Below are 10,513 nucleotides of genomic sequence, written 5' to 3'. Positions count from 1 at the left end.
TTATTATAGCACATCGAAAATACGAAATATAAGTGATGGGCATCAACAAAACAAGAGTGGTGGGATTGCGGGAGAATACGCGAGCGTCGAATGAACCAGTTGGATTGTGATTTTTGGTTTATTTTTATCCTCTTTCGGTTTTGTTATATATGCATTTTATTTAATTAATTAATTGTTAAATGTTAAGCTTAAGACCGATATAAGCCATTATTATTATAAAATACTATTTTAGTATTTTGCATTGTTAACAAATATCATACATTTTATTTTTTTCTCCATGTATTTATTTATTGAATAAGTATGCTGTGTCTACTGGCAAAGTGGCAACTCACATTGTGAGAATGTGAGCAGTTCGCTTTATTGAAAATAAAAGTTGTTTCTCCCTATAGGTATCATCCCACATTCCTTACCTCTCGAACGAACTATTTTTAAATTATTCAACGCCTAAAATTATTTGTATCAGAACTGTATACAAAATGGATAATATGCTTGTGCAGCAGCAGGCTGTGGAGGCAATTTGAAATCTGTAAATTAAAATTGGTAGCACTTTGAGAACCCCTGAATGATGTTTAATGATAACAAACATTTTTCACTTCATATCGGTAAGTGAATTTACATTTATTACCATTATTATTATTATTACAATATATTTTAATGTAAAATTGTTAAGTATTATTTATTTTTAATATTTTAGGTACGGTACCGGGCACATCCAACGTATAATTAAACAATTACTATCATCGTTATTGTCGTCGGCTTTTAGCGAAACCTCGAGTCCGACGGTGATTATTCTTGTTGTTCTCCTGGATCTCGCCTGCTTTATTTATGGCGTACAAACTAAGTTCCGTTCTCTATGGACACGTAATGGACGTCCGCGGATTGGCCACCGGATCCGACGGTTACATTGTATCCGCGTCCAGAGACAAAACCGCTAAACTTTGGAAACCGAACAGGTATTATTTCAATAAATATGCTATTTTTTAAGTTTTTGAACGATCCCCTTGTTCTATTAATAATCTTACCGGCTCACATTCTGCACGCATCGAAATGTACTATTCGTCTTCCAATTGGCTCTGGTAAACAGTTATTTTGATTTTCTTTGTTTTTACTGGTTGTCACCATGTACAATATAAATAGTCTTAGGTTGAGTAAGATATGTCTAATTATTAGCCAAATATCGATTATAGCTACTTATACTTTAATTCTCTCTTAACTATTTCAATAAATACTGTATCTATTTGAATTGGAGAGAAACGGAAACCAAATTATTAATTAACATTTTTTAAGTGTACCTCTTCTTATTATATCCTAAGTAATTAATAAAGAATGTAGGCATTAGAAATGTTTGTACCTATACCTTTTCTAATATTTTCCCAATTCAACCACTACATTTTCTATGTCACATCAATTTAGTAAAATTTCTCTATTCATATATTTATATCCAATTCATGATGGATGAATCTAGTTGTATATACACAATACTAAATATTATTATACTTGAATATTTTACTATTTTTTTAAATTATTATTGATGATAAACAATAGGAATTTAGGTTTTTAACTAATTATACAGATCATTAAAATTTATGTACAAGATTATTGAAGGTATTGTTTTGTTTTTATAAAAATAACTTATTGTATCAGGATAAATTACATAATATTTATTCATTTTGTGTTTTCTTATTTCAGTGAAAATGCTGGATTCACAGAAGTTCAAACATTCAAAGGCCATACCAATTATGTAGTATCAGTCACAATACTAAAAAAATCTGATATCTTACCAAATGGTCTCATTTTAACTGGTGGCAATGATAAACTTTTATGTGGATTTCTTCCTGAATCACCAGAACCAGTTTTTATTGACACTAGTCATACAAATACTGGTGAGATAAATTAATTAGCAATTTATTTATTTAATTTATTTTTATTTGATATTTATCATAATAATTTTGTTAAAATAATTGTGATAAATAATACAATTGTAACAATCACTTTTCAAGCTTCATAATGTTGATGATATTTAAAATTAAAATAAATATTATGAAAATGATTTTAAAAGTGTAACTGATTCCAACAAGTTAAAAATGTTTTGAAGGACTGGAAAAGTAAACATACCTCGAGACATGTATATATTTATAATATAAAAATGTATCTTCTCATACTCATCAGATTTAAAACATTAAAATTTAGTTCTAAAAGAACTTGATGAAAATCCATCTAAAAGTGGAATTAAGAAACAATTTTTAAAATCAACAGAAGTTATTAATTGAAAATGTTATGTTTAAAAAAAAAATCTTATTTATTTATTCTTTTATATATTTTAGTGTGTAAAATCATTCCTGGTATATTACCAAATACATTTTTAACTTCTTCGTGGGATATGACAGCACGCCTTTGGAAAATAACAGTCAATCCTGATCATACTTATCAGCCAGTATTGCTAACAATTTTTAAAGGACATACGGCAGCTGTTTGGTCTTCAATACATCTATCTATAAATCAAGTTGTAACTTGTTCAGCCGATAAAACTTTACTTATACACAATATTTTACAAGGTGATCCAGAAAATTCATCTGTTGTTATAAAAAAATTAACTGGTAATTTATATATATATATTATATATTATTATATTATTATTTTTTTGTCATATTTTTAGATTTTTTTAATTGTCATCTATAAATATATTATTTTATTTTAGGCCATACTGACTGTGTGAGAGATTTAGCAGTTTTGTTGGATAATGAATTTCTGTCTTGTTCAAATGATGCTACAGTAAAACGTTGGAATGCAGTAACTGGTGAATGTTTAGAAACGTTTTATGGTCATCCTAGCTATATTTATAGGTAAATAATTAGAAACTTTAATATTATTATGTGATTAGTGGTTAAAATATTATTACAACTATTCTCTATTCCAATAAGAGTGACAGTCTTCTACAATCTAAACGGTTACCACAGCATATCCCACTTCAAAAGCTACCACCATCATATGTTTGATTGGCAGGTTTGCTCATTCTCTAATGTGTGAGTTTAGTATAGTATTAATTTTTCAACATGTGATCTAAGAGTAATGTGTCACTTGCTTCTATTTGTATCGAAGCACAGAGCATTCCAATAAACCATGTAACCTTTGTGTTACTTACTTATTTTACCCTTATTTGGAATAAAGTATAGATGACATCTATATTCCATGCGTTGAAAGAATATAATTTTTTTGTGCTTATTACTGTGCATTCATCCAGATCATTATAGTTGATAGAAAACAACTAGTTTTGATTTCTGTACACTAATATTCTCACGGTCGATTATTACTTTTCTTTTTTAATAATATTGCTTTGTAATGGTCATTAAAATTTGTTTCTTGTCATTTAGTTTAAGTGTTTTTTGTGGAACCGATATGACTAATTCATTAGTTGTGACTGGTGGAGAAGATAGATACCTAAATGTTTGGCAAAGTTCTGAACAACAAGTCATATTACAACCAGCACAAAGTATATGGGCTGTAGCTATTCTTCCAAATACAGATATTGTTATTGGCTCTAGGTATGTATGTTTTAATCAAATTTTTAATGTTGCTTCATGTCATAGTTAATCTTAATTATCACTTAAGCGCACATTAAATTATAGTAAAAATGTTAACGTTAACACGTTCACCTCCACACGTATATTCCTAATCAGTGCCACATGCCGCATATAACTGTTAATAACAATTGTTTTCTATAAAAGTTAGCAAAATACATGGGAAACAAAAACCAACTGCAATACATTGTTTATTAATAATTTCTGAATGGCCATGATAAATATTGAAGCAGTGTCTCAATGGCCGAATTATTTAAACATTTCTAAGTATAAATACTAGTCAATCAGCAGTGGCCATCATTGCCCTACTGCTAGCGCCAATCTGTGATCGGCGGTGGTGGTAAACGTGTTAACAATTGATTAGTCTTCCATCATTATTACAAATATATATATACATATATATTCTGTTAATGAGCAAACATTTTAATTCAACCAATTTCTTAAAACAATAAATATAATATTATGTTTTGAATAATTCAATTACTGTAATAAAAATGTATTGAATTATATTTATTGTTTGTTAGTGATGGCTTAATAAGAATATTCAGTACAAATTTAAATCGCCAAGCGACAAATGAAGCTCAAGCAGCGTTCCAAGAACAAGTTGACAATGTTAACCAGGTGGCACAAAAGGAAGTTGGTGGTATTAAAGTTGATAGGTGTGTTTTGTATTAGTTATAATATTAAATTATGAAACAGTTTTATTTTACTTATGTATATTCAATAGTTTGCCTGGACCAGAAGTACTATATAAACCTGGAAAAAGTGATGGCCAAATAATAATGGTTAATGAAAACGGAAAACCTATCTGTTATAAGTGGTTATCAAATGAATGTAAATGGGATAAAGTTGGAGATGTCTTAAGTGCATCTGATCCAAATAAGAACATGCATGAAGGAAAGGTAAGTTAAACTAATAATATAGGGTTATTTAAAATTAATCATCCAATGTTTTGAACCTGACTTCCTGGATCATCTTATTTTACGTCACGCTATACTCTGTACTTAGCGGATATGTTAAATATACTGGTTATGTACCACTATTATTATCAACCCAAGAGTAACTAAAAATTAACGCAGTCACTTATGATAAATATGGAATGAATTAGAGTTCCAACTAGATATCGTTCTTGTAACCAAGGGAAGCAATGTAGAACATTTATTGGTATTTTTAAATAAATTCGAAAATATATTCTTTTATTTTTTGTATCACATGTTACTCTAAAACCAAAAAAATATTATTATTTATATTGAATTAATCATTTTGAATAACCTGTATTGTCAATAATTATTTTAAGTTTTTCAATTTTATTGTAATTTATAGGAGTATGATTTTGTATGGAACGTTGATATAGAAGATGGTGCACCTCCTCTCAAATTACCTTTTAACAGAGATGAAGATCCTTGGGTGGTAGCTCAAGCATTTATACACAAACACAATTTACCACAATCTTATTTAGAAACTGTGGCAAACTTTATAATTTCAAATTCAAAAACTGCTCCTCCACCACTACCTGCTAGTCAAGGTTATGTAGATCCTTATACTGGAGCTGCTAGATATGTACCATCAAGTAACGTTACTTCTTCATCTGGAACGAATGGTCAAAACCATTTTACTGAACAGCTGGGTCAAGTATCTTCAGGTTACAACAGGTTTTTCCCTCAAGCTACCTATTTAAAATTTGATCAAGCTAATACCACAACAATTTTAAGTTAGTAAAGATAAAAATATTTGAAATAATATATTATTCATTATAATATACTTTCATTTTATTTGATTGTTGTCTATTTTAGATAAAATAGAAGAATTTAATAAAAAATCAGGTGACTCATTTAATAAACTCAACCAAAGTCAACTTGATTCCCTTCTGAAACTTTGTGATGTAAACATTAATCCTGATGAGAATTCTATAAAGATTTTGATCAACTTACTTGATTGGCCCAAAGGTAAATAATAATCCTACATATTATAGTATAACATATATTTATAAAATTATACTAAAATATTGTTTCATTTAAGATATTTTATTTCCTGTATTGGATATTACAAGACTGGCTGTACGCAATAAACATGTAAATAATCTATTGTGTTCAAACAACTTAATTATGGATAAATTAATTCCACACATTTATGATACTGATAAGCCTACTAATCAAATGTTGGCATTTAGATGTTTATGTAATCTAATGCATCATGAACCAGGAGAACTTCTCGTAGTAAAATACTATGAAGAGTTCTTAAAACTTATTCAAAATTTATCTAATGAAAACCTTTCTCCAAAACAGCTTCAAGTGAGACATAGTTGTTGATATTTTCATTTTTAAATTGAATTTATAAATAATTTACAATATTAATTAATTTATAATAGATTGCTGTCGCCACATTGATGCTGAATTTTAGTGTTATGATCAAACAATCTGATGATGAAATAGCTATACAGACTGTGAATAATACTATAAATATGGTATGCCCAAAATTGACTGAACCTGAAGCAATGTTTCGTTGTTTTGTTGCTATTGGAACCTTATTAAGTTTAAAGTATCCTCCGACTTTGACGGAACAAATTAGAGATTATATTGAACTGATGGCATCGAATTCAGAACCATCAAAGGTATTATCATGTTGTAAACATTTGATGACAATTATTGGAAAGTAATTAAATTAAAAAAACATTATTTATATATTTTATACTTAATAATAAATTGAAATGTAAGAATGGGAATAAATTGTTAATAAAACATTAATTATAAGTATAATATTTATAATTTTTAAAAGAAAATAATATTGTACTTTTTTTCTACTGTTTAAAAATGTTGAAAAATAAATTTTGATAGGTATTGTATTGTTATATACTTATATATCTAAGAAATACCTTGTCTAAATGATTTAAACCGAAAAAAAAAATACAGTTTTATTCTATGATTTTATAATTTATTTTGTTTTATAGTTTTATTATAATTTAAAAGGTATTCCACTAAATGGTACTTCATTTTTATAATTCTGCTTTAGTATAATATCTAATTTAATTTCGGGAGCTTCTACATGTGGAAACATCAAAATATCTTCTTTTCGTGGAATGAAAGTTTTATTATACCATCCATACCTACAAAAAAAATGAATTTAGAACCATGCTGCCTTAAATGTTTAATATATATAAAAAAAAAAAAATTTTCATTGACATATTTATTATGTCCAGTTCAATACTTACCTTTGACTTTCAGTTTTTGGAGAAGGAAATTTGTTCTTTGGCCCTAAAGATTTAGCTTGTGCCAAAAGTTTTATGTAGTGATTGTTTGGTTCACCTTGATTGACATTTGCTTCGTGGCGAGCATAAAATTTCCCCGTTACAGGTGATGCTATAAATTACATATTGTGTTCAAATGCTCATCAAGTTTAACCAGTGTAACATAAAAATATTTTAAAGGTACTCTAAAGCAATGGTCACTAATTAATATTTTTGGGTCACTTAAGGAATTCAAGACATTTTGGGGATTATGAAAATTGTATGTACTTACATCTTTATTCATTGAAAGTAAATGCAAAATCAAAAAAAAAAACTCATTTCTTGTCTGTTGTAGATAATATTTGTTCATAAACTGCTATTTGATGACCTCTGTTCAACTTAAGAAACATACTTGTCATCTGTTGACGACCAGTTTTGGCTGGGTGGTACTCAAAAACCATTTTTTTTTCTAGCCTACACTTAATCAACCATCTGTAAGCCTACTGTGTTACTGAGTCTGTGAGCCATGTACATATCCCTGCACTCAAGTCAGCCACTAAGTGCATTTCTTATGCTGAACTGAGAATTGAACTTATAATGATCAAAATTAAGTATCTATATTAAATATATTATATCAAATAATAATTACTCCTAATAAAAAAAATTGTTAGTGAGAGGTTTGTTCCGCACCTGCATTGAGAAACATCTTAGCCTAAATCCATGATAACATGATCACAGTAAAACTATTATAACTTTTTTTTTAATTAAATGTAATGATTTAATGAAAAATAAATTATACAATCTGTAAATGAAGCCTTTTATAATAAGCACACATTATGTACGGTTTATATAAAATAAAATAATGTTAGTTAATTTTTAAGAAGAGCTTAAATGCAAAAGATCCACTGATTTAATTTCGCGACTATCATAAATTCATAACATTCATAACTAACCTTTTAAGTTAGGTCGAAACGTTGTGTAAACTTTCTGAAATTTTTTTTCTTTTTTGTACAATTCAACCAAAAGAGTGTAGTCGTACATTATATTATGTGTTTCGTGTAACTAAAAAAAAATAGAATAGTTTTGTTTTTATAGTTACAAATAATTTTGTTATAAAGTAACAAACAAAATTAAAATGGTTATTAGTCGCCTTCACTACCATAGTTGATAGTTGCATTCGCTACGCCCTACGAAAAAAATAACAATCATCACATTTTTTGCGAAGTCCCTTAATGATGATATTTGTCTTGCCGGCTAACGATCATCTCTATTGTAAACTTACCAACCTATAAACCGAAACATGTTTAAAAGTCTAATAAATTTGCTAATCCCATTGTTACTTTCTGAGTTTTATCCAGAATTGGGAATTCGGGATTAATACATTATCTAGAACCGATTTAATATTACAATATTGTTGTCATTTAAAAGTATATGCTTGCTTAATAACGTGTTATTTACGCCTAATTTAAAGTCTAATTATAGGAGAAATTGGACATGGTCAAAAATATCGTACATTTATTTATATATTTTCTAATAACCCACTTTATACCTACGCTTAATATTATTTTTTAAATTATAAACATGGTTTGTTCTTTTTTTTTTATTATACAGTGTTGTATCTTTAGAGGTACCTAGACAGAACTTTTGATTTTAATTAACTTAGACTAGAGGATATCAACACACTCTCCCTCTAAGAGCCCACACATGACACACTCCATAAACAATTCATCTATGTATAGTATAATTTTGTTCGTGTTTTTGAATAATCCTAGAGTAAAATAGTCAATTACAAAAATAACATAGTATAGATTTAAAGAGGGTTTGATATAAATTATTTATCTAAGTATCAATTTGTAACTTATTTAAATGTATAAAAAAAAATTTTTTGTATTTTTAAAGTCAATTAATAAAATATAAAACCGATACAAAAAACCATCAAAAGTATTATTCTTTATAGTTTTTGTATAATACGTTATTTTATTATAAGATTATTTAAAAAAAAATTATTTTACGTGAATGTGTTTTTTCTAACGTCGGTAGTAGAGAAATGAAACGAGTTATTTTATTGAGACAATGTTCATAAACATTTTCTAGGTGAGGGATCGCGGGCACTCACAAAGTCACAACTTTCCCTCATTTAGTTATATATATTATTTGAATATCAAATTTTTATTTATATTTTAATTTAGTCTCCAAAATAAAATTTAATTTAAATTATTAATTTTTTTTTCTTACCTTTGAAAAATGTGCGATCTTTTAAATATGCAATGTGTCGGAAGTTGACAAGTTGTATATTAGGTATTTAGGTATATTATATGGATATAATACGTGTGTATCGTGCCTATACTTTATTACTTTAAACAGTTAAACGAAATGATCACTAATTGTTACACCTGGCCATATAATACTCTGTCGACTGTCGTACTACGCATATTATAATAGTAATTAATAATTATTATACATGGCATTGAACATTTAAAATCTTGCAGACGACTATAGTGTACCTACTCTTGAGTCATTGACTAAATAATAATAATAATAATATACTGACTGTTATATGGGCACGTAACACATATATAATATACATATATATAAATAATATGTTTGGTAGCTTTTTTATAATATGTGCCATTCACGCAAGTATAATATATATATACATCTATTCGAAAAAAACTATATTACTCCAATTTAATATATAACTATATATAGTTAAGAAAAAGGTATCTTCTATGTATATATCCCTGTACGCATGCAACATGCACCGTATTTATTTTTTTATAAACAGCTCCGATTCGATTTTAAAATCTGATTATCTGAACTACTTGAACTCAATATATATATATATATTTGTATACTTTTTATGATAGGTAGGTACTATAAATACAAATAATGTAACTGCGGGTTGAGTTGGATATGAAACGCAGAAGGGGGAGTTCACATAAAAATGTTTTTATACAGTATGATATTTTAACGTAAAGCTGCTTTACTAAAACACTCATTATTGTTTCGAAATCTATTATCTATCTTGGAAAAATATATTTTATTTATACTTAATTTTATGTTGAACATCTTAGCATTTTTTCTACTAAATATAGCCGTATATGTCAAAAGCAGGGCTCGGGACTTAAAGCATTTGCTTATTTTCATAGATTGACTTAAAATGTAGCAGTGTGCTATGGAAGTGTATGTTATGTTACAATATGTTCAATTATAAAATTTGGGTGCTTTTTTTTCTTTTTTCAACGATTTTTAAAAAATATGTTTATTTTCAGTTTTTATGATTATTTTTGCTTTTTTGACCAATTTTCTACTTTTTATAGTTTTTTCAGAAAATATCTCGGAAAATCTATAAACAATAAGGCAAAATGTCTCGAAAGTGAAGTTTGATTTTTTTATAATATAAAGATTTATTTATGTTTTTTGATTTTTTAGTTAGAAACGTGTTATTAAATATTTCTGCTAAAATTTAAGTTTTTAAAATGCTTATTTGAGTGGTTGTATTGATGTTTTTAAGCGCTTATTTTAAGTGTTATAAATCCCAAACCCTGGTTATAAGTCATATGAAAAAAAAATTTGTAAAAAGTAACCAAGTAGGCAACCGCTGCCGTGCAGTTGATGTCAAATATATCTCGTCATTGAGTAAGTCACTGTTATAATGGATACCTACATTAAATTTGAATCTATAATAATAATAAATTATAACACACGAAAA

The 10,513-nt window shown here is 27.5% G+C and overlaps 2 protein-coding genes across 3 annotated transcripts; one reads left to right on the top strand and one right to left on the bottom strand.

The window, feature by feature from the left end:
• Positions 1-633: 633 nt before the first annotated feature.
• LOC113551450 (phospholipase A-2-activating protein) lies at positions 634-6,323 on the top strand. The gene is made up of 11 exons (XM_026953699.1): positions 634-953; positions 1,690-1,883; positions 2,325-2,597; positions 2,699-2,843; positions 3,372-3,542; positions 4,103-4,237; positions 4,306-4,480; positions 4,902-5,289; positions 5,372-5,524; positions 5,598-5,869; positions 5,947-6,323. Exons 1-11 carry the CDS (start codon positions 826-828, stop codon positions 6,232-6,234), a joined length of 2,322 nt encoding a protein of 773 aa, XP_026809500.1. The 5' UTR covers positions 634-825; the 3' UTR covers positions 6,235-6,323.
• Positions 6,317-9,142, bottom strand: LOC113551452 (protein FAM183A-like). 2 transcript variants are annotated; one of them, XM_026953700.1, is made up of 4 exons: positions 9,037-9,142; positions 7,755-7,863; positions 6,787-6,934; positions 6,317-6,681 (listed from the first exon to the last, which is right to left on the bottom strand). In XM_026953700.1, exons 2-4 carry the CDS (start codon positions 7,840-7,842, stop codon positions 6,531-6,533), a joined length of 387 nt encoding a protein of 128 aa, XP_026809501.1. In that variant the 5' UTR covers positions 7,843-7,863; positions 9,037-9,142; the 3' UTR covers positions 6,317-6,530. The 2 variants fall into 2 exon arrangements, with proteins under 2 accessions (XP_026809501.1, XP_026809502.1); XM_026953701.1 differs by lacking the exon at positions 9,037-9,142 and having other exon boundaries at positions 7,755-8,564.
• Between the last annotated feature and the right edge of the window lie 1,371 nt (positions 9,143-10,513).

The sequence above is a fragment of the Rhopalosiphum maidis genome, chromosome 2 (genome assembly GCF_003676215.2).
Source record: "Rhopalosiphum maidis isolate BTI-1 chromosome 2, ASM367621v3, whole genome shotgun sequence".
Classification (NCBI taxonomy): domain Eukaryota; kingdom Metazoa; phylum Arthropoda; class Insecta; order Hemiptera; family Aphididae; genus Rhopalosiphum; species Rhopalosiphum maidis.
The sequence above is the reverse complement of the archived record's forward strand: the minus strand, read 5'-3'. Positions and strand labels throughout refer to the sequence as shown.